We start from the raw sequence: 24,768 nt of genomic DNA on the forward strand, positions 1-24,768 counted from the left end.
ACTGTTCCAGCAAAATCAGAATTTCAAAATCCAAATGGTGCTCCTTCCCTTCTGAGTCCTGCTGTGTGTCCAAACAGCAGTTTATTACCATATATGGGGTATTGCTATAAATCGGGAGAAATTGCTTTACATATATTGGGGTGTTTTTTCTCTTTTATCCCTTGAAAAATTGTAAAAATTCTAAGTTTTTTCAGAAAAGTAGATTTTCATCTAAACATACTAATTAAAATAAATTTAGCAAAAAAACTGGGTTCAAAATGCGAACTATACCCCTAGATAAATTCCCTGAGAGGTGTAGTTTCCAAAATGAGGTCACTTTTGGGGATCTTTATTTTTTTTGGCCCCACAAGACCACTTCAAACCTGACATGGTACCTAAAATATATTCTAAAAAAAAAAAAAGGAGGCCCCAAAATCCACCAGGTTCTCCTTTGCTTCTGAGGCCTGTATTTCAGTAAATTACTGCACTAGCATCACATGTGGGATATTTGTAAAAACTGTAGAATCTGGGCAATAAATAGAGTTGTATTTCTCTGGTAAAACCTTCTCTGTTACACAATTCTTTATTACAAATGAATTTTGGCAAAAAAATTACATTTGTAAATTTCACCTCTACTTTGCTTTAATTCCTGTGAAACGCCTAAAGGGTTAAAACACTTTCTGAATGCTGTTTTGAATACTTTGAGGGGTGTTTTCAAAATGGGGTGATTTATGGGGACTTTCTAATATATAAGGCTCTCAAAGCCACTTCAGAACTGAACTGGTCCTTGTAAAAATCACCTTTTGAAATTTTCTTAGAACTTTAGCAGCGATTTCTCATATTTTTAAGTCTTGTAACGTCCTAGAAAAATAAAAGAATGTTCAAAAAACGATGCAAACATAAAGTAGACATATGGGGAATGTAAAGTAGTAACTATTTTGTGTGGTATTACTATCTGTTTTACAAGTAGATACATTTAAATTTAGAAAAATGCTAATTTTTGCAAATTTTCTCCAAATCTTGGTGTTTTTTTACAAAAAAATATTGAATTTATCGACCAAATTTTTTCACTAACAAAGTACAATATGTCACGAGAAAACAATCTCAGAATCACTTGGATAGGTAAAAGCATTCTGGAGTTATTACCACATAAATTAACACATGTCAGATTTGAAAAATCGTCTTCGTCCTGAAGGGGTTAAGCTGGATTTGACAAGCTTTTGATGGTCAACTGTCCCCAGTGCTCTAAACTGTTGGACATTCCCAGTCCTCATGTTCTTCTTTTCTTTCTCTTGCCTAGTGCATATTTTGCTCACGTAGCTGGACTCAAGATTGAATATTGTACGCGTAGGCATTCAGTATTGATCAGATGTATATTGCTTGGCTATTTCGCTCATCTTGTCTGTTTATGGCAGTACTTCAGTTTGTTTAAAATATTTTTAAGAAAACCGGTAAAACAAACTGAACAAAGGTAGTATTTTGGAATTTTATGACTCCCTGGATGTTAGCATTTGTGGCTAGCTGATTGCAGAAATTGCAGGCCATGAACAGTGTCCTCATTAATTCATATCCCTGTGTCCTGCTTATTAACCTGTATGGAAGTCTTTGATCTCTCATCTAATTCAATGTGAATGATTGCATTGAATATGAAGCAGTTTTCTCCTCTTTAGGAAATGACAATAACGCAGTTTTCTCAAAATTGCTGGGATTTTATTTGCCTCAGGCTTATGAATTGCAACCAAAGACATTGTGCAAAGAAAGCAAAGATTAAGTACACTTTAAGGAAAAAAGCCGATTATCCACATTAACAAAAAAGGTCAATTTGAAGAAAAGAAAAACATGGGCAAGGGAAAATATAAAATAAAAAAATTCAAGCGTTCAATTAGCCTATATATAGTTTGCAACAATTAACAAGTTAAACCAAACTTCTTCATAACAAATAGAAATTGTAATATAAAATGAATTACATTAGCCATATGCTTTGTTTTTAACAACTGTGTGTTTAAACTTATCTAATAGAAGAGGAAGAAAGTGGGCAGGAAGGGGGAAATTATGGAAAGTAACTACTGCATATTAACACCTCAAGAGCCAGCTGAGCCACAACATGCAAAACAAATTGCAGGCCTCTCTAGCCCCAAAAGGGTTAATCAGTACTTTAGATTTGCATATACTGTATGTACTACAATTATAAAAAAACAAAACAAAAATACTGAACCACAGCAACATAACCACAAACATAAAATTGCCTGATGAAAAATAAAATAACCAGTTACTTCTACTAGTTTGTCCCAGTTCTTGTTGCTACAAAATATTGTTTTCAGCTTTGCACTGCTGTTAGCTGCACCATAGTATAGCAAACCAGGCACAGAAAAAAACATTTCCAAATGAAAGTTGACCCACAGAAATTATACTACTGATCCACAGTTTTCCATCAAAAAAATGTATTACTTGCTTCATATTGGAGGCCTATTTGGTCCCAATATGTTACAAAATATGTGTATGTGTGCGTGTGTTTAGTTTATATATATATATATTTATTTTTTTTACATGATGAGATCATGTATGTCTGACGCTAGTCTAATGTCACCTCTAGATGATGAACACAGAAACATTCCCATTGTGTATTTTTCCTTTTTTTAGAAAAAACATGGATTGGATGAGTGGTAGCTACAAAAATGAAGAATTATGTCCATAAACCAGTTCTCAGGTTAGTCACTCGTCATCACTTCCGCTTCCTTCCGACTGATCCTAGGAAAAGAAAATCAACAGAATGAAATTTCTTTAAAATAACTTGACAACAGAAGTGCAAAAATTACTGGCCATCGTATTCATGTGCTGTACTTACTGGCATCATATACCAATGGGGGACTATGGGAGTATTAGGTGTTGCTACTTTCATACATATTTACCAGTTGGGCAACCCCTTTTTTTTACACACTCCATATATAAACCTTATTAAACCTAAACTCATAACTACTTACATTTTCATCTTGATCTTCATCACTGTCATAGTCGCTGACAACTGGTTTGGCTTTACCACGACCCTGGCGTTTCTTTCCCTTCCCCTTTTCTCGATTCCGTTCATCCTTTTTATTCAGCTTGATTTTCATTTTTACAGATTTTGCTAAAACAGACAGTTCTAAAATTAATTCAGAAAAATGGGAAACAAAATAAAAACAAAATTCTAATTGTGAGTTATAATATCATTCTATACTAATATTTAATATGGATATCAGCGAAATTGTATTAAACTTTAAAAACCACTGCCAAAAACAAAAAAGTTAAACTAAAAAAAACGCACACAAATAATCTTAGGCGTGCCCCACGATACAACACAATACTCATGCCCACTTATGCACTGACCAAAGTATAAATACAATTTAATTTAATATAAATGTGTAAATTCATACAAACATAACTCATGTGACAAAGAATATAGAAAATAAATCCACTCCGGTCGGAAGAATCTCTTGAAGCACGGCGGCAAACTATTTATTCCTTCATGTCGCATTTGCAACTGCCCCAACTATCCCCAACAGAACTAACTAATGAAGCCATTTTCTGAGCAGGAACTCCAGTCTGTCCTGTCGAAGTGCCCCGCTGGAAAGAGCCCGGGCCCGGACGGGTTTTCCATTCAATATTATAAAGTCTTTATACAAGAACTATTTCTCCACCTGTTGGCCCTATGCAACAATATTCTGAAAGGATCCTTGATCCCTAGCCAAGCCCTAGAGGCACACATACCGCTTATACACAAAGAGGGTAAAGACCCAGAAATTTGCAGCAATTATAGGCCCATTTCACTCCTTAATGTAGACCTACATTTTTTTGCAAAATTACTGGCTCTCCGCCTCAACCCTCTTCTTCCAAAGTTGATGGCGGCTGAGCAGGTGGATTTCGTACGTGGCAGAGAGGTCAGGGATAACTCCCTACGTATTCTACATTTGATGCAACTAACTAAAGAGAGACGCCTCCCTTTGGCCCTATTCGGCACAGACGCAGAAAAAGCCTTCGACAGGATAGACTGGATCTTTATGGAAGAAACGTTAACGAGATATAATACCCCCAAAATTTTCATATCAGCTATACTGCAAATGTACAACCAACCAACAGCTAGACTACGCATTAACGGTACCTTATCTTCCCACTTCCACATACGTAACGGAACTAGACAGGGATGCCCCCTCTCGCCACTTTAATTTGTCCTAGTCATGGAAACACTTATACAGGACATACGGCAATGTCCCAGCATCACAGGCATTACGGTTAGGAATACACATCATAAAACAGCTGCTTTTGCAGATAATCTGCTCATTATGTCTGAACCATCACTGGGACTCCCAGCCACAGCAAACATATTTAAAATTTTTGGCTCGTTCTCCGATTTTAAAATTAACGCGGATAAATCTGAAATCCTAGGGATAAATATCCCGAATTCAGTAAAAAATAATTTAGAGCTACAATATCCCTTTAAATGGGCCCCCAGATACATTAAATTTTTAGGTATTAAATTGTGTAAACAATGGCTGGACCACTTTACCCTTAATTATACACTTCTCTTACAAAAGGTAAAATCCTCAATTACTTCTTGGTTTGCTCCCTTTATCTCCTGGATTGGAAGGAAGAACCTTGTCAAAGGGCTAATTCTGCCTAAATTCACTTATGTTTTTCAAATGTTACCCATTCCCATTTCTTTCTTTGCAAAACTCAAATCTTTACTATTCCACTATATCTGGAACGACAGACATCCCAAAATTAGCGCCGCTAATCTCTCCCCAGGTCCATGGGGGGAATAGGTGCCCCTGACTTTAAACTATACTACCAATAAGCCTCTCTACAGGGGCGTAACTAGGAAAGACTGGGCCCCATAGCAAACTTTTGACTGGGGCCCCCCTCCCCTGGGTGTCACACAACCCCCCCCCCCTTTGTAGATAGTGCCTTTTTTACAGCCCCCCTGTAGATAGCGCCATACAGCCCCCCCTGTAGGCTGTATGGCGTTATCTACAGGGGGGACTGTGTGGCGTTATCTACAGGGGGGACTGTGTGGCGTTATCTACAGGGGGGGCTGTGTGGCGTTATCTACAGGGGGGACTGTGTGGCGTTATCTACAGATGGGGGGGCGCTGTATGGCGTTCCCTGCAGGGGGGGGCGCTGTGTGGTGTTATCTAAGGGGGGGGCGCTGTGTGGTGTTATCTAAAGGGGGGACTGTATGGCGTTCCCTACAGGGGGACTGTATGGCGTTCCCTACAGGGGGACTGTATGGCGTTCCCTACAGGGGGACTGTATGGCGTTCCCTACAGGGGGACTGTATGGCGTTCCCTACAGGGGGACTGTATGGCGTTCCCTACAGGGGGACTGTATGGCGTTATCTACAGGGGGACTGTATGGCGTTATCTACAGGGGGACTGTATGGCGTTATCTACAGGGGGACTGTATGGCGTTATCTACAGGGGGACTGTATGGCGTTATCTACAGAGGGGGATTTATGGCGCGAACGCCATACAGCCCCCACTGTAGAGAACGCCATACAGCCCCCCCTGTAGGGAACGCCATACAGCCCCCCCTGTAGGGAACGCCATACAGCCCCCCCTGCAGGGTACGCCATACAGCCCCCCCTGCAGGGTACGCCATACAGCGCCCCCCCCCCCTGCAGGGAACGCCATACAGCCCCCCCCCCCAAAAAAATGCGACCTATAGTGTGTCCTACAAATAACATGCATCCACTATCCACAGGATAGGGGATACATGTGTGATCGCTGGCATTGATAGGGAGAACGGGGGACTGAAAGTCCCCTCAAGTTCTCCATGACTAACCTCTGACTTGCGGCGTCTGTGTCGGCAGCTCAATAAAAATGAAAGGAGCGCTGGTCACGCATGCGCACAAGCGCTCCATTCATTTCTACGGAGAAGCCGACACAGACCCCGGAAGTCCGAGGTTTGTGATGGAGAACTTCGGGGGACTTTCAGTCCCCCGTTCTCCCTATCAGTGCCAGCGATAACACATGTATCCCCTATCCTGTGGATAGGGGATACATGTCTTTTGTTTAATGGCAGAGCGGGGACATACCTCCCTGCTCTGCCGTAGTGTTCAGTGGCGTCCTGCTGTAGCAGCCATAGCGGCTGCTAGCGGAGCCTCCGGCCATGGTGGGGGCCCGTGCCGGCGGGCGACACGGGCCCCCTCATGCTGCGGGCCCCGTAGCAGTCGCTACGGCTGCTACGGCGGTAGTTACGCCACTGCCTCTCTAACTAGAACAATAGACTGGTTCCGTAACCCGAGTCACAAACTTTGGACCTCTATTGAGGAGGAACCTGCACCTCTTCCTTTGAGAACGGTTTTGCTCGCCTACCCTACCAGCCAAACTAAACTCTCCTTTAGGAATGCTCTCACAAAGGCGACGGTTAACACTTGGTCCTTATGCGGGTCTACTCTGGCCCCTTCCCCATCGTCCCTAACCAGGGTGACAGATCTCATTGATCTATGCTGTGAAGGACTGAACGGGCGCTCTACTAACCCCATAATCAAACCGATTCTGTGGACTCTCTCTTGCAGAACGGAGCCTTCCCTTCCTATAAAGAATGGACCAATGATACAAATCGCACGACATTGCACCCCCTTCACTATGGGTCGCTAAAGAACGCCGTCACCCCATACCTTACCAGTGGATCTCTACACCGACCTATAACCGCTTTTGAGACCCTATTAGCACAAACCAGTAACCCTACAAAAATTCTCACACTTATATAGACTTCTTATTTCCAAAGATGTACCATTGAGCCTATGGGAAAAGGATCTGGACATAACCCTATCCCCAGAAGAGGTTAAGAAGGTTTATAAAACTCTAGCACAGCCCTTCCCATTGTAATAGGGTGCAAGAGAACTCGTACAAGCTTATATCTAGGTGGTACACCACTCCCGATAAAACGCACTTATGGTATCCTATTCCGAGTACTTGTTGGAGGTGTGACCTAGACACCGGCTCCTATATCCATATATGATGGTCATGCCCTTTGCTGCGCAACTACTGGGAGTCTGTACTTCCACTCATGGCTGACATATGTGCCATTTCCCAAACAATATCTGCCCCTACGATCTTCCTAAACCTGCCGATCCAGGGCATAACCCCTGATGCAAACCGACTGCTGATGTTTTTGTTGGCGGGGGCTAAATTACTAATCCCACCCTTATGGAGGTCCTCTGGTGTTCCTACAGTACCTCAGTGGTTGAGGAAAATTGACCAAATCTTTCATGTCGAAGAAATATCCGCCATTGCTCATAGGTCTACCTCCCGCTTCACAAGAACTTGGCAACCTTGGCTAACCTATAGAGATACATCTCAATTTCGAGATCTCATTGCAGACTCCGAGTGGTTTTCCTTACTGCAACATGGTATTTTATCCAATTCTTCTTCCTTATAGTTACAATTTCTATGAACAAACAGAATTTATAGATTTACATACTTGTCTGATATCCATTATATGGCCTCATTTTCTTTCTCCCTCCCCCTCCTCTCCTTCACCCCTACTTCCCTTTCTATTTGACTATGTACCTGAATAATATCTTGCATATAGGACATTCTTTGTTTTCAACAGAACGATGTTAACCCCTTAATGACCGGGCCATTTTGCACGTTAATGACCAAGGATTATTTTTTGTTTTTTCACGGTCGCATTCCAAGAGTCATAATTTTTATTTATTTTTATTCCGTCGACATAGCCGTATAAGGGCTTGTTTTTTGCGGGATGAGTTGTATTTTGTAATTGTACCATTTTTAGATGCTTATAATATATTGATTAACTTTTATTAACTTTATTTTAGGAGAGTATTGAAAATAAGCAGCTATTCCAGCATTGATTTTCACGTTATAAATTGACGCCGTTTACTATGCAGCGTAAATAACATGTTAACTTTATTCTATGGGTCGGCACGATTACGGGGATACCAAATATGTAAAGGTTTTATATGTTTTTTCTACGTTTGTACAATAAAAAGCCTTTTAGAAAAAAATTACTTGTTTTTGCATCGCCGCATTCCAAGAGCCGTAACGTTTTTATTTTTCCGTCGATTTGGCCGTATGTGGGCTTGATTTTTGCGGGCCAATGTGTAGTTTTTATTAGTACTATTTTGGGGTACATAGGACTTATAGATTAACTTTTATTTAATTTTTTATGGGGGGAATGGGAGAAAAGAGCGAATTTTGCCATTGTTTTTTGCGTTTTTTTGGACGCCGTTCATCCGGCGGTTTAATTAATGTGTTCATTTTATTGGTCAAGTTGTTACGATCGCGGGGATACCATATATGTGTATGTGTGATTTGTTTTGACACTTTTACTAAATAAAACCACTTTTTGGGCAAAAAAAGAAGTTTTATTTGATTTTCACTGTAATTTATTTATTTTTTTTCACAAACTTTATTTAACTGATTGACATATTTTTTTTTAGTCCCACCAGGGGACTTCACTATGCGATGTGCCGATCGCATATATAATGCTTTGGTATACTTAGTATACCAAAGCATTATTGCCTGTCAGTGTAAAACTGACAGGCAACCTGTTAGGTCATGCCTACGGCATCGCCTAACAGGCAGTTGCGGAAGACAGACCTGGGGGTCTTTGTTAGACCCCCCGGCTGTCATGGAAACCCGACGGCGACACGCGATTTGTTTGCGGGGGCGCCGATCGGGTGACAGAGGGAGCTCCCTCCCTCTGTCAAACACATTAGATGCCGCTGTCACAATTGACAGCGGCATTTAATGGGTTAAACTGCCGGAATCAGAGCGCGCTTCGATTACGGCAGTTGCAGCAGGAGCCAGGCTGAGTATAACAGCCGTGCTCCTGCCGCTGATCGCGTGGGTACAGTGACAGTACCCGCGCCATCACAGGACGGATATATCCGTCCTCCTGCGCGAACTAGCAGCTGCAGAGGACGGATATATCCGTCCTTCGGCATTAAGAGGTTAATTGAGAAAAACTTGTTTGTTTTATGCACATTTTCGTTGCAATGATATTATGATTTATATATTATTTATTTGTTTAAATTTCTTTATGAAAAATTCTTTCAATAAAAAGAAAATTTGAAAAGAAAAGAATATAGAAAATAATGAGAAAGGCGTTTCCAAGGAAGCCGTTACCTATAGCCACATGCGTTGAGATTTTCTTTCCCCATGTCCCCGCTGACGGCAATTTCTTTATTAATTGTTTTGGTGGGACACGGACATAACTATTTTCAGTATTTTATTAATTTGATGTACTCTTATTGCATTGATTATTCATGAATTTGTTTATTTATTGGGCATATTTATTTATGGTGGATCATTTATCTATGAATTATTGTTTTTGGCACCTGCACTTTACCTGCCCTGTACTTGGGCAAATACAGGGGATTTATTAACCTCTTAACGCAATTCTACCGTACATGTACAGCGGATGTGCATCACAGCATTATGGTGCAGGCTCAGGAGCTCATGCTTGGTTTACAATCCTAAAAGTAATTTTGAAACATGCTGTGAGTGGCCAGCATAAAAAACAGGAGATATTAATTCAGCCATCGTTCTTCCTTTTTGGTTGGAAAACACACAAAAACCTGAGGGTAAATTGCTTCAATGGCAACAATTCTTTCCTTGTTATTTGGATCAGAGTACATGCGTTCTTCAGGCATAGCAATAGTGAAATGTGACCCATATTATAAAGTTTGGCAACCCTTAAAGCAGGGGTCTCAAACTCGGCCGGGTAAGTGGGCCGCATATAGAAAAAATGGGAAGTTGACGGGCCGCATTACTTTCAAATTTGATCCAATACAAAATTATTGTTAATCAATTAGTTATTTGAACTACTATAACACTACATTACTAGAATAATAATACTACATTACTATAATAATAGGGCTAGGTTTAAAATTTGATATATTTCTCCACGTGCTTATTTCAACAATCCAGCTTTCCAGTTTAAGTGTCGCTAAATGCAGTCCGGCGGCTCAGTTAGCACACATGTCAAGATTGGGCAGCCCCTTTTTAGATAGTGCCGCAGTCCAGCCCAGGGCTGTCCTACCATATTTCCTGTTGTTAGGGCATACTTAGGTATGGCCTAACAATTGCCTGTGTACTATCCGTACACAGGCTAATGTACTGGGATATAGATATATGCCAGTAAATTAAAGTTTAAAAATAAAGTTAAAAAAAATTAATGTTAAATTAAAAAAAATACACATACACCTTTTTTTTGCAATAAACATTAAAATAAGTCTCAATACATAAAATATACATATTCGGTATTGCCTCGGCTGTAATAACCTGCACAACAAATTTTTTGCATCATTTAAGGTGTACGCTGTAAAAAAATAAAAACTGCTTTCTTTCCCTTATTGTGGGGCACGAGGTGTGATGAATTTAACCTCCATGTGCCTCACATTAATAGTAATTAACCCCATCATGTACCTCACACATTAACCCATTATGACTGAGAAACATGATGGGGTTAATAACTATTAATGTGAGGCACATTCAAAATTCATCACACGTCGCACCTCACATCAGAAAAAGAAAAAACTTTTTTTTAATTTTTATTACTGTTGGCAAAGTATCGTTTTGGTATCGAAATCACAATACTAAACGAAGTATCGGTATCGAAGTCCAAATTCTACCTCTGGTAGCTGAGAGCAGGGAGAATTAACGGCTCCCTGCTCTGTTTATTTATTCTGATGCATCGCTGTGAAAAGGCTATTACATCAGAATAAAGCCCATTAATGACCGCTGTGAAAAGGCTTAACGGCGGTCATTAAGGGGTTAAAAGGATTACTTTTATTACGGTTAGACTGCTTACATACGCAGTCTAACAGTAATAAAAGTAATTTTTTTTAAAAGGCATTTTGAGATCCCAGTATTTAGGTTAGTTTTTTGCATGAGTATTTGGAAACCAAAACTAGGAGAGTAACAAACAGAAAAAGTATAATGGAAAGATTTGCACCTCTTGCGTGTTTTGGACCCAGTCCTGGTTTTATAAAAACTGATGCAAAATACTGAGTTAAAAACACAAAATGTTAAGAGGCCTTACACGGAGCTTCCTACTGGGGAGTTTGTCGCTCTCTGATGGAATTTTCTGAAAATATTTAGTATAGTATAAATACTATAATATATATTAATAGTTTACCCTCAGATTCGGATTCATCTTCATCCTCCTCATCATCTTCCTCTTCATTGCTGTCTTCTTCACTCTCTTCTTCTTTTGCAAGTTTTTGTCTTGCACTCTTGAAGACTGATTGTAGAACAATAGAATCCTCGTATATCTAACAACATTTTAAAGCAAGAAATATCAGTGCAGATCAAGAGATTGTTTTTTGTATCAAAGCAATAGTAAATGTACAAAGGAAATCAATGCACTGTGTAAATTGGAGCTGGTGGGTGCCCAAGATCTAATAAAATGAAGCCGGCACTCAACTTTTTAAATGTGTAAAATAATTTTCAAATACACAGTCTATCTCAAGTCTTTTTTTTTTTTTAATAACTTGAATGAATAGAAAATGTAAAAAAAACAAACTTGCAAATTCCAACTTTAATGTCCTTTTTACCTTTATTGCTATATTTTTTTCATATTGCAACTAAAACACTAAAAAAGTATATAAAAAGAACTCTGCTGTATGTTTCTCAGACCAGACCTGTCTTTAGCTGTAAGGTAGCTGGCTGCCGCTGGAGCCCAACATCCCACTCCTCTGTTTGCATTAGGAGTCCAGGCATGTTAAAGAGAATCTGTCACTAGTTCAATCCCTAGCTAATCTAATAGGCGTTATCACACTGATCTTGCTAGTGAAAATTGTGTCCTAAAACGTTTATTTAAAAGTTATGAGCTTTTTTTCTAAATATGCAAATGAGCCTATACTAGACAACTGGGAGGTAACCGCAGCGATTCTCCTGAGGTGGAGCTACCGAGCAGGTTCTGACGCTGTCCTATCAGCATGAAGCTGCTTCACCCAGTGTGAGAGACTGAGGCTGGAGGTAAGAGGGATCACTTCAAACAGCCATATCTCGGGATTGAGAGATGCTCATCTTTCATACGCCACCAGGGTCGCAGTTCTAGCTGTGAAACAACCAGAGGTATCACCAGTTGAAAACAAAGTTGGGAATGGAAGCTGTATACCATATAATCACGCTGTGTAGCTGGGCTGGGAAGAGAACTGTATGAGGCGGAATGGACAGTCATACAGAAAACATTACACCGCCCAGAGTGAAGAGAAAGAGTTACCTCCCATTTGGCAAGTATAGCCAAGTTGGCATATTTAGAAAAATGCTCATAACTTTGTAAAAAAAGTTCAAAAACTTTTATTTGCACAGTAGTCATCAGCAGCAAAGCGCCTATTAGATTAGTTAGGCGATAGGAAATGAATAAAACTAGTGACAGATCCTCTTTAAGGGTCAGCTCACACTACGTTTTGTGGCGCCGATTTTGACGCGAAAACTGCGTCGGAATCAGCTCCAGAAAATGCCCCAAATCGGCGTTTACCCTAAGGCCCTGTTCACATGGTGGAAAGTTTGTCTCCCATTCATTTCAATGAGAGTCTGACGCTTCTTTGCTGATTTTTTCAGCTAGTAGGAAGTAAACAGGGAGACGCGCTGCCGACATGATAGAAATGTATGGGGACGAGCGCTCGTAGTAATGAGCGCTCATCCCCATACATAGCTCCTTGTGAAAGAAGCAAACGAGCGCCCATAAACCAGCTGTCTCACTGATCGGCGCTCAGGACGGGCCATGTAAGAGGACCTTTACTCTGCAGGATATTCTGCATGTTCCTCAATCAGTCGAATAGAAATCCTGCAGATAACACAAGATAATTTCCTGCTGATCTGTTCCATTTTCGAGTGATGGTGAACGGCTGAGTGGTGGGGCTTTGCAAGTAGGCGAGGGGGTTAAAGAGGCTCTGTCAGCACATTATAAGTGCCCTATCTCCTACATAAGGAGATGGGCGCTATAATGTAGGTGACAGCAGTGCTTTTTATTTAAAAAAACGATCTGTTTTCACCACTTTATTAGCGATTTTAGACTTATGCTAATGAGTTGCTTAATGCCCCAAGTGGGCGTGTTTTTACTTTAGACCAAGTGGGCGTTGTACAGAGGAGTGTATGACGCTGACCAATCAGCGTCATGCACTTCTCTCCATTCATTTAGACAGCGCATAGGGATCCTTTTAGATCGCTATGTGCTGTCTTATACTAACACATTATCGATACTGAAGTGTTTAGACAGTGAATAGACATTCCACGGGATGTCTATTCACAATCTCTGCACTTCGTTAAGGTTTCTGTGGTAGTTACAGCAGAGGAAGCGTAATCTCGCGAGATTACACTGTAGATGACAGGTTACAACGATATTACGCTTCCTCTGCTGTAACTACCACAGAAACAGTAACGAAGTGCAGAGATTGTGAATAGACATCCCGTGGAATGTCCATTCACTGTCTAAACACTTCAGTATCGATAATGTGTTAGTATAAGAAAGCACATAGTGATCTAAAAGGATCCCTATGCGCTGTCTAAATGAATGGAGAGGAGTGCATGACGCGGATTGGTCAGCGTCATACACTCCTCTGTACAACGCCCACTTGGTCTAAACGAAAAACACACCCACTTGGGCTTTAAGCAACTCATTAGCATAAATCTAAAATCACTAATAAAGTGGTGAAAACAGATAGTTTTTTTTCAATAAAAAGCACTGCTGTCACCTACATTATAGCGCCGATCTCCTTATGTAGGAGACAGGGCACTTATAATGTGGTGACAGAGCCTCTTTAACGATCTCTGTGTCCTACTGCAAACAGGGAAAAGGGGGCAAGCTCCTGCTCCAGTCAGTTGTCTTACAGCCAGACACAGGATTGAGAAGGAGGGGGTATATGGCTGATCTCCTGTGACACATACAAAAAGATTTTGTATATATTTCTCAGTATTAATTGCAATAGAGGACAAAAAAAGATGAAAGGAAAGGAAGAGATTAAGGGAGGAATTGCTGGAATAGGTGTGTGTGCATTTAGCGTTCCTTTAACACAGCTGTGTAATAAAATACTAAAAAGGCAGTAAAAAAGCATCATCATTGTTTAGAATAGAATTATTAATCAGAAAAAAAACCAAAAAAAACCCACAACATTACTAACCTGGGATCCTTCTAGATTGAACGTCTGTGCATTGTGGCATAGCAACATGACATCCTTTTCTAGGTCACTTACACTTCTGTATTTATGATTGCGTATTCTTTCCTATATATTTAGAAAGATAATTAAATTAGAGCATCACTTTTTAATAAGTGGATATGCAAGCCGTCACCGCTTATCTAATAGGCATGAAGGCTCTGGCCAACTAATTTGCTAAAACATTCAGATGCATTTACTCCCTTCAGTTTGTTAGGACATCTTATAGGCAAACTACCATTATGTGGCCTGTTGGCAAAGTTAGGGTGACTATATGACTCCCTGACATTAAAGGCCATTAAGAACATTGCAAGCAAATTGACTAATACTGTCAAATACTTAGATGGCGTAAAGTTTGACACGGCAGTCAGAATTGTCTCCAAAGCGGCTCATGCTTTATGATAAATCTGAGCCAGATTTCTGGTGTATTTTCAATAGTAAATCTGCCCCATTGGCTTCTTTGGTCTGCTGGTCTCTGTAAATCTATTTCTTCTTTCTCACCAGCCCACGCATTATATGCATTAACTGACTAATAAGCGTAATAAGATGCCAATAAATTTACAGTGCATTGCCAATTTATACAGGGTTGAAATCAGCATCCAAGCATTAAAATAGTATAAGTGGTGATTAAAAATGGTCACTAAATGCCATTTTAATGAATTCGCCTGAATAGGTCTCTTATCAGTAAGGCAGAGACCTTAGTCAATCAGTTCCATTCCTTCCAACCATCACGGATTTCACACGATGTGCCACTGTACTGGGAGGCTGGCGGCATGTCCCAGTTTCAATATTATCTGTGTCCTCAGGACGCAGATAAAGTTGAATACCGTGGTGGAGCAGTAAGCATTCAGTTCCCTGTCTCACCATTCACCAGCCTACTGTGGGAGATTTGGCGCAGACAGGCACAATGAAGTGATGTCAACATGCCTGCGTCTGCCCAATAATAGCACAGAATGGAGGAGACCTGACGAGGGATTGCCTCCATTAGTCGTGGTAATGGGGCTAGGTATTTATTTTATTTTTAGGAGCCACTATGGGGGCATAATACCATGTGGGGGGCCCAATAAACGCATGATACTGTGAGGAGGGGTTTGAGAACGTAAGGCGCACTATGTGGGGCATGACACTGTGTGGGGGAACCCAAAAGGAGCACTATGGAGGGCACTATTACTGTATGGGTTACAAAGGAAACTGGGTGTGTATAGACTGGGATTGGGCAGGGTTAGAGGGGCAGCATCATGTAAAAAATGTAAATAAATTCTGTGCCATGCTGCACATACCACATAAGTTATTCCTCTTTACAATCGCTGAAAGTTGGGAGGTATGCAGGTCTAGGTTTAGGAAGCAGAGATACATCCTCTACAGGGGTTGTCAAATTCTACCCAATACCCAGGGTATACCCATGCTGTAGCTAAGAAACCGGTCTCTAAGATACTGCTTGAACTGCAAATACTCAGGTTTCAGACTGCACAGCATTAGGCCCCATGCCCACTGCAGTGTTTTCCTTCAGGGTGCTATCCGTTGCTGTCACGGATAGCACCCTGAACCCATTCATTTCAATGCGGCCATGCACACTTCCGTTGTTTTAATGGAACAGTGCGGCCGTTCCGCCAAAAGTAGTGCAAGTCCTACTCCTGCCCGTTTTTGACGGAACAATCTCGGCCTTTGCATTGAATTTGGTCCGTGAAACAACGGGCTGCACACGGATGGCTTCCGTGTGCAGCCCGTGTGTGACGGGACCGTCATTAACGGCCGTACAACGGCCAACGGAAGTGTGCATGAGGCCTTAGAGTGAAATGCCGGAAGGAATTGCTCTGTTATCAACCATTGGCCACCTTCTATGGCATCAGACATATTATTGATACCACATACTGTACATAACCAAAACTAGTCAAACACAGTCAATAAACCGAAATTATTGTGTAAAATAATTTGCTTGCTGTTTCGTAATTATTCTAGAAAACAGTGTACATGGGTTTACCTTTATCTTTTTAAAGTCAACTGGTTTGCGGATTAATTCATAATATTCTGGTAACTCTTTTCTAGAAGGGAGTTGTATAAAAACTTCACTCAGCTGCCGTCCAGAGCTGTATGAAAAGAGACCCCAAATTTTAAAATAAAAAACATACTAAATACCACAAACACAACCACATACATGTACAGAGTAGAGCGTAACACCAGAATGGGTTCGCATGTCCTTAACTAAAATCAAATCATGCTAAACTACCTTAATGAAAAGAACCCTTCATTAAATCATAATATCAAAACAAAAATGAGGACTGAGGAGAGTCTTTTGCAGAGGATGCCACCTAGTGGACAACGCTACATAACTAAACTGTAAATTCTATTGTTTGATATAAAACATGAAGAGGCATTGAACTGGATTCTATTGGACATTTACTACTTAACCCTTTCGCTGCCATGTGTTATTGGATATTTTGAACCTCTGGTAGGCAGGACAATGTTCACACTGTTGACATGTACAAATAAAACCTAAATGACAAAATAAAGAATCATACTAAATTCCCATACCGATATATTTTATTAAAGTAGATACCTGGCACATTGCCAAAGTGCCAATTTTGTGGCTAAAAGTGTGACCCAAGCAAAAAAAATAAAAAATAGATGCACCACATATCTTAAAAAAATGCATATGCATATTTCTACATGCATATATCTTTTTAAAGTCACCAGATCGAAGAGACCAAATACCTAGTTTTAAGCTGAAAATTTTTGAAATTAAGTAAGAACCTATAAAATACAGGGATTATTATTTGACGCCACAAACTGGGTACTAGTAAATGTCTGGATCTCGGGTCAAAAAAAAAAAATGGCCAAATTAGAGTTACTGCTTATCTTCCTACTCCTTTTCTGAAGAAAAAAAATAAAAATATATATATGACGATCAGAGAGAACGTATGCTCTCCGATTAATATGAAACGTTCATGTTACCCCTCCCCCTGGGGTAATGTACAGTCATACAGGGACAGGAGGAGGACCACAGATTCTCCTTCTCTTCCTGCATACCCCCCCCCCCCCACTGCCCCTCCTCTGCTCCTACACACAGCCAAATATATGCAGCTCCATTTTCAGCCTGCTCTACCTCAGTCTAGATAGTAGATAGAGGTGCAATCCAGGGCTTGTTTGAAAGCGGAGACTGTGCATAGGGGAGAAAAAGTGTGTCAAATCAGCAGTGCACAAGGACTCATACTTGCGGCACTGGGTGCACAACGCAAGAATACGTTCTAACTACTACTAACCTATGGAGCATTAACTAATGAGCATGTCAGTCACTTCTTTATGCTGCCCTCAGTAAGGCAGCATAAAGATCAGACAGATTCGCTATAAAACATTAGTAGATCATAAAATAAAAATCTTTTTTCTCATCTCCCACCATATCCACAAATAAATCCACATTGGTAAAATCTCCTATAGGTGGCAGCTTTCTACTCTTCATTTTTAGGTTGGTAAAGGGACCTAGACCTGGAGCTCTTCCAGATTCCTCTAGTAACCCCTCTAAGGCTACAAGGCCTTCCATATCAGACTCTTCCAACCCTAGTTCCATACATTTTTTTCTATTATGATGTTTGAAAAATTTAATCCATTTGAGTTTGCGAGCAAATAAATTAAGATCTTTTATCCACGAGAAAGAGTCAAATTTAACTGTGGGGACAAAGGAAAGTCCTTTCTCTAATAATGTGTTCTCTGATGTGCTCAAATTGTATTCAGATAGGTTAATGATTTGTAATCTGTCCATATTTTTTCCCTTCATTAATCCTTTTGTCCCCTCAGCATATAGCGGGAAATGGGAGGATTGTTGGCTAAAAAATTATTGCCACTATTAGAAGAGGCTCTACCACGGCCTCTATTTCTACCTCTAGCTCCTCCCCTAAACTTTTGTTTCCCACCGCTACCACCGAAAAATGGGCCCACTCTTTCAGAGTCTGTGGTTTCACTCTCTGATGTGGAAGGGTCAGATTCCCTCGGCCCCCTATTGGTCTGTTGATATTGTTGTTGTTGTGTATGGACAAAATCATACGCTTTTTTTCTCCCTAAATTCCTGTAGATCTCTCTGGAATTGGAAGTGTTTGCGTTCCTTAAGATGATTGGTAAATCTCTCTAAAGTTTGTTGAAGGATTTTATCCCGTTTATCAAAACCAGGGGTATCTACCAGGGATTTAGCTGCCTCAATCTCTTTTTTAAGCTCAGCACTAATAAAGTCGAACTGAATTTTTTCCTCCTCTACCAAAATCTGCATAAGCCTAAGTGAACTCCCTGTAATCTCCTGTTCCCACCTTTCTTTTATATTAGCAGTTTTTAATCTTAATGCTGGGACAATAGGGACCCTGAGGCCTCTGGGAACTATCTTGTTCTTTAAATAATTTTCCAGACTCTGGATCTCCCACCAACTTCTCGTATAATCTTTATGCAATCTATTAAGGTTTTTAAAGGTAGATTTAAGAGACGCACCCTGAACTGTATACACCAGTTCACATTCGGAGAAAACACTTTTAGCCTCACTCATTCACCCTTCTGTGTTTAAGTCTGAGAGTGCAAAGGCTGCCATACCCAGATAAAACAAAATTATTGACTGTATAGTTTAAATATAGTTTCACTGTATAGTTAGATAGAATCTAATTGTGCTCCCACAATATAAAGAATTTTAATTATAAGGTTCACTGAATTGACAACTGAGTAAAAAGATATCTTTAATAGTAACTAGTTTAAAAACAGGGGTAACACACCACTGTGACATAAGCCCCACCGTGAAAATTTAAAAAATGAATTAAACAAGGAAACACTGAGTTATTATGATACCTATATCTCTGTGTATAAACGATATTTGTAGGAATCAGCATATACCCAGGGCACAACAGTAGTACAAGCCCTAATTATAGCATAGGTGTCCGACAATTACGGATCTCCTAACGCTGGGTTTCACACAATATATTGTCCCCAATGCACACATTCCTTAAACATTAAACGACCCTACGCGTTTCAGATACTCATCCTCAGGGGTCCGTATCTTGGTAACTCTGGCCTCATCACCAGCGATATTAGTATTTCAACAGCGGATATTCCGCTGTGCGTCACGGGAAGATGCACGTATCGATGTCAACGGCATACTCCATAGCAGGCGCTAGGTTACTATAAACGCTAAACTCCACCCATCGTGTACGGCGGCAAAACATGAATTGACCAATCACAACACCCTCTCGATTCGTGACACCTGCCCATGTGACCCCCCGCCGTCAGCTGACAGCCAGGGGTCATCATCGGCCGCATCAAGCCGAACGCGCAGGCGCAGTGGAAGCCAAGGACGTGTCGCCCGGACTGCCAAACACGAGGAGGTAAGCGCTAAAAGATAATATATTGTAAGTATATCTTGCGGCACAGTGTACCACCGCAAGTGGGCAACCTCACAGAGCAACTCAATAGAAAAAAACACATATGAGGTGGAAGAAATTGCTAAGGTCCCTATTCCTTAGAAAAACTGACAAAACGATCTCTTTGTATGTTGGCTAACAAGTATAGCCATCTCGAATAAGTAATGCACAAATGCAGATAAACACTCACCCACCCCAAGGTAAAACACCTATAGGGGGATGGTATCACACATTTTAAATAAAACATGTATAGTTAGTCTGCTCGTTTAGACCTAGTGGTTGTATGCATTCCAGTCTATGGATCCACTGCGCTTCCTTCCGTAGAATCAGGTTATCCCAGTCTCCTCCTCTCTTGGGGGGTCTGACAAGTTCAATTGCTTGAAATTTTAACACTGCTGCCTGGCCTTGGTGTTTTGCATGCACGTGCTTGGATATTGGAGTGTCCCTACCGTGAATAATGTCTCCAACATGCTCCCTAATACGACGACGAAGTTGTCGTGCTGTTTTACCCACATAATTTAGGGGGCATGGGCATGTAATAAGGTAGACTACTCCAGCTGTCTTGCAATTGACATAGTCCCGAATATTGTATTGTTTTTGGGTGACAACACTGGTAAAGCTATTTCTTTTAAGAATGAAATCACAGGCTTTACAACCACCGCATCTAAAAGTGCCTGGTGTTTGTCTATCCAGCCATGTACCCCTAGGTGAAATGGGGTCAAAACAGCTGTGCATAACTCTGTCCCTTATATTTTTCCCTCTCCGATACGTGACAGAAGGCCTCTGTGTGATCTGATCTGCTAGATCTATATCAGAACTGAGAATACGCCAATACCTATTCAGTATCTGCATAATGTCATTCTGTTTTGAGTCATAGGTGCCTATGAGTCTGGTAACTTGTTCCTCTTTCCGTTTTTTAGGGACCAGAAGACATTGCCTATCTGCATCCCTAGCTCCCTCATAGGCCTTTCTAATAACACTCTTGGGGAAACCTCTATCCTTCAATCTTGTTTTGAGTTCCTGGGCCTGGCACTCAAAATCACCCATAGAGCTACAGTTCCTACGTACTCTCATAAATTGGCCCTTCGGAATGCCACGTTTGAGGGAATAAGGATGACAGCTATTCCATTGCAAAAAACTATTTGTTGCTGTCTCTTTCCGATGTACCTTTGTGCGAATTGTACCTCCTTCCGTTTTTATAATTTTCAAGTCTAGAAAGGACAGTTCATTCTCACTGATCTCACATGTAAACCTAAGTCCTACATCATTTTTATTGAGGGCTGCTACGAACTTATGGAACTCGTCTACTGAAGAGTTCCAGAGAATAAGCACGTCATCAATATATCTAATCCACAGTCCAACGGATGAAGTCCAATTTACAAATTTGTCACCAAAAACAATTGTCTCCTCCCACCAGCCAAGAAATAGATTTGCATAGGTGGGAGCAGCGGGACTCCCCATTGCAGTTCCACATTGCTGATGAAAGATCTTATCTTCAAATATAAATATATTTTTTTCAAGAACAAACTGTAATAACTGCAAAACAAATTGGTTATGAGCAGCAAACTGTGTACCTCTTGATCCCAAATAGTACTCAATCGCTTTATAGCCACATTTGTGAGGTATGGATGAATACAAGGCCTCAACATCCAAACTAGCCAGGATTGTATCTTTCTCCAGAGAAATACCATCAATCTGTTTCAAGACATCCATGGTGTCACGTACATATGATGTAAGACTTAGGACAAAGGGGCGCAACACCTGATCAACATAAGTACTCACATTTTGAGTTAAATTGTTAATGCCTGAAACAATGGGTCTGCCACGTAAGGGAGGATACCCTTTGTGGATTTTGGGCAGGCTATAGAAACACGCCATAACAGGAAATTGTGGGTACAGGAACCCAAACTCTCCTGCACTAATCAAGGATCTGCTCTTTGCATCACTCAGAATGCTCAGCAACTCCTTCTTGAATAGTGCTGTGGGGTTATCCTTTAAAATGGTGTAACAATTATGGTTAAACAATATGTCCTCACACATTTTTTTATAATCATCCCTACTCATGACCACAATGTTACCACCCTTATCAGATGCTTTTAACACGATGTTCTGTTTTTTCTCTAGAGTGGTCAGAGCTAATCGTTCGGACCAGGACAAATTGTTATCCATGCCCCTACTATCCTGACTAAGATTTTTGATCTCATCTCCCACCATATCCACAAATAAATCCACATTGGTAAAATCTCCTATAGGTGGCAGCTTTCTACTCTTCATTTTTAGGTTGGTAAAGGGACCTAGACCTGGAGCTCTTCCAGATTCCTCTAGTAACCCCTCTAAGGCTACAAGGCCTTCCATATCAGACTCTTCCAACCCTAGTTCCATACATTTTTTTCTATTATGATGTTTGAAAAATTTAATCCATTTGAGTTTGCGAGCAAATAAATTAAGATCTTTTATCCACGAGAAAGAGTCAAATTTAACTGTGGGGACAAAGGAAAGTCCTTTCTCTAATAATGTGTTCTCTGATGTGCTCAAATTGTATTCAGATAGGTTAATGATTTGTAATCTGTCCATATTTTTTCCCTTCATTAATCCTTTTGTCCCCTCAGCATATAGCGGGAAATGGGAGGATTGTTGGCTAAAAAATTATTGCCACTATTAGAAGAGGCTCTACCACGGCCTCTATTTCTACCTCTAGCTCCTCCCCTAAACTTTTGTTTCCCACCGCTACCACCGAAAAATGGGCCCACTCTTTCAGAGTCTGTGGTTTCACTCTCTGATGTGGAAGGGTCAGATTCCCTCGGCCCCCTATTGGTCTGTTGATATTGTTGTTGTTGTGTATGGACAAAATCATACGCTTTTTTCTCCCTAAATTCCTGTAGATCTCTCTGGAATTGGAAGTGTTTGCGTTCCTTAAGATGATTGGTAAATCTCTCTAAAGTTTGTTGAAGGATTTTATCCCGTTTATCAAAACCAGGGGTATCTACCAGGGATTTAGCTGCCTCAATCTCTTTTTTAAGCTCAGCACTAATAAAGTCGAACTGAATTTTTTCCTCCTCTACCAAAATCTGCATAAGCCTAAGTGAACTCCCTGTAATCTCCTGTTCCCACCTTTCTTTTATATTAGCAGTTTTTAATCTTAATGCTGGGACAATAGGGACCCTGAGGCCTCTGGGAACTATCTTGTTCTTTAAATAATTTTCCAGACTCTGGATCTCCCACCAACTTCTCGTATAATCTTTATGCAATCTATTAAGGTTTTTAAAGGTAGATTTAAGAGACGCACCCTGAACTGTATACACCAGTTCACATTCGGAGAAAACACTTTTAGCCTCACTCATTCACCCTTCTGTGTTTAAGTCTGAGAGTGCAAAGGCTGCCATACCCAGATAAAACAAAATTATTGACTGTATAGTTTAAATATAGTTTCACTGTATAGTTAGATAGAATCTAATTGTGCTCCCACAATATAAAGAATTTTAATTATAAGGTTCACTGAATTGACAACTGAGTAAAAAGATATCTTTAATAGTAACTAGTTTAAAAACAGGGGTAACACACCACTGTGACATAAGCCCCACCGTGAAAATTTAAAAAATGAATTAAACAAGGAAACACTGAGTTATTATGATACCTATATCTCTGTGTATAAACGATATTTGTAGGAATCAGCATATACCCAGGGCACAACAGTAGTACAAGCCCTAATTATAGCATAGGTGTCCGACAATTACGGATCTCCTAACGCTGGGTTTCACACAATATATTGTCCCCAATGCACACATTCCTTAAACATTAAACGACCCTACGCGTTTCAGATACTCATCCTCAGGGGTCCGTATCTTGGTAACTCTGGCCTCATCACCAGCGATATTAGTATTTCAACAGCGGATATTCCGCTGTGCGTCACGGGAAGATGCACGTATCGATGTCAACGGCATACTCCATAGCAGGCGCTAGGTTACTATAAACGCTAAACTCCACCCATCGTGTACGGCGGCAAAACATGAATTGACCAATCACAACACCCTCTCGATTCGTGACACCTGCCCATGTGACCCCCCGCCGTCAGCTGACAGCCAGGGGTCATCATCGGCCGCATCAAGCCGAACGCGCAGGCGCAGTGGAAGCCAAGGACGTGTCGCCCGGACTGCCAAACACGAGGAGGTAAGCGCTAAAAGATAATATATTGTAAGTATATCTTGCGGCACAGTGTACCACCGCAAGTGGGCAACCTCACAGAGCAACTCAATAGAAAAAAACACATATGAGGTGGAAGAAATTGCTAAGGTCCCTATTCCTTAGAAAAACTGACAAAACGATCTCTTTGTATGTTGGCTAACAAGTATAGCCATCTCGAATAAGTAATGCACAAATGCAGATAAACACTCACCCACCCCAAGGTAAAACACCTATAGGGGGATGGTATCACACATTTTAAATAAAACATGTATAGTTAGTCTGCTCGTTTAGACCTAGTGGTTGTATGCATTCCAGTCTATGGATCCACTGCGCTTCCTTCCGTAGAATCAGGTTATCCCAGTCTCCTCCTCTCTTGGGGGGTCTGACAAGTTCAATTGCTTGAAATTTTAACACTGCTGCCTGGCCTTGGTGTTTTGCATGCACGTGCTTGGATATTGGAGTGTCCCTACCGTGAATAATGTCTCCAACATGCTCCCTAATACGACGACGAAGTTGTCGTGCTGTTTTACCCACATAATTTAGGGGGCATGGGCATGTAATAAGGTAGACTACTCCAGCTGTCTTGCAATTGACATAGTCCCGAATATTGTATTGTTTTTGGGTGACAACACTGGTAAAGCTATTTCTTTTAAGAATGAAATCACAGGCTTTACAACCACCGCATCTAAAAGTGCCTGGTGTTTGTCTATCCAGCCATGTACCCCTAGGTGAAATGGGGTCAAAACAGCTGTGCATAACTCTGTCCCTTATATTTTTCCCTCTCCGATACGTGACAGAAGGCCTCTGTGTGATCTGATCTGCTAGATCTATATCAGAACTGAGAATACGCCAATACCTATTCAGTATCTGCATAATGTCATTCTGTTTTGAGTCATAGGTGCCTATGAGTCTGGTAACTTGTTCCTCTTTCCGTTTTTTAGGGACCAGAAGACATTGCCTATCTGCATCCCTAGCTCCCTCATAGGCCTTTCTAATAACACTCTTGGGGAAACCTCTATCCTTCAATCTTGTTTTGAGTTCCTGGGCCTGGCACTC

General features: G+C 40.8%; 1 protein-coding gene across 9 annotated transcripts in view; it reads right to left on the reverse strand.

The window, feature by feature from the left end:
- Positions 1-1,667: 1,667 nt before the first annotated feature.
- Positions 1,668-24,768, reverse strand: part of SMARCA2 (SWI/SNF related BAF chromatin remodeling complex subunit ATPase 2) — a 274,747-nt gene continuing 251,646 nt past the window's right edge. For 6 of the 9 annotated variants that reach the window (XM_075827669.1, XM_075827687.1, XM_075827678.1 and 3 more), the window contains 5 exons: positions 16,125-16,230; positions 14,111-14,212; positions 11,122-11,257; positions 2,961-3,118; positions 1,668-2,727 (listed from right to left, as the gene is read on the reverse strand). In XM_075827669.1, the coding sequence (XP_075683784.1) occupies positions 2,692-2,727; positions 2,961-3,118; positions 11,122-11,257; positions 14,111-14,212; positions 16,125-16,230 (538 nt within the window). In that variant the 3' untranslated portion in view covers positions 1,668-2,691. The remainder of the gene's footprint in view (positions 2,728-2,960; positions 3,119-11,121; positions 11,258-14,110; positions 14,213-16,124; positions 16,231-24,768) is intronic. The other 3 variants (XM_075827652.1, XM_075827634.1, XM_075827697.1) reach the window with 1 other exon arrangement.

The sequence above is a fragment of the Rhinoderma darwinii genome, chromosome 1 (assembly GCF_050947455.1).
Source record: "Rhinoderma darwinii isolate aRhiDar2 chromosome 1, aRhiDar2.hap1, whole genome shotgun sequence".
NCBI lineage: Eukaryota > Metazoa > Chordata > Amphibia > Anura > Rhinodermatidae > Rhinoderma > Rhinoderma darwinii.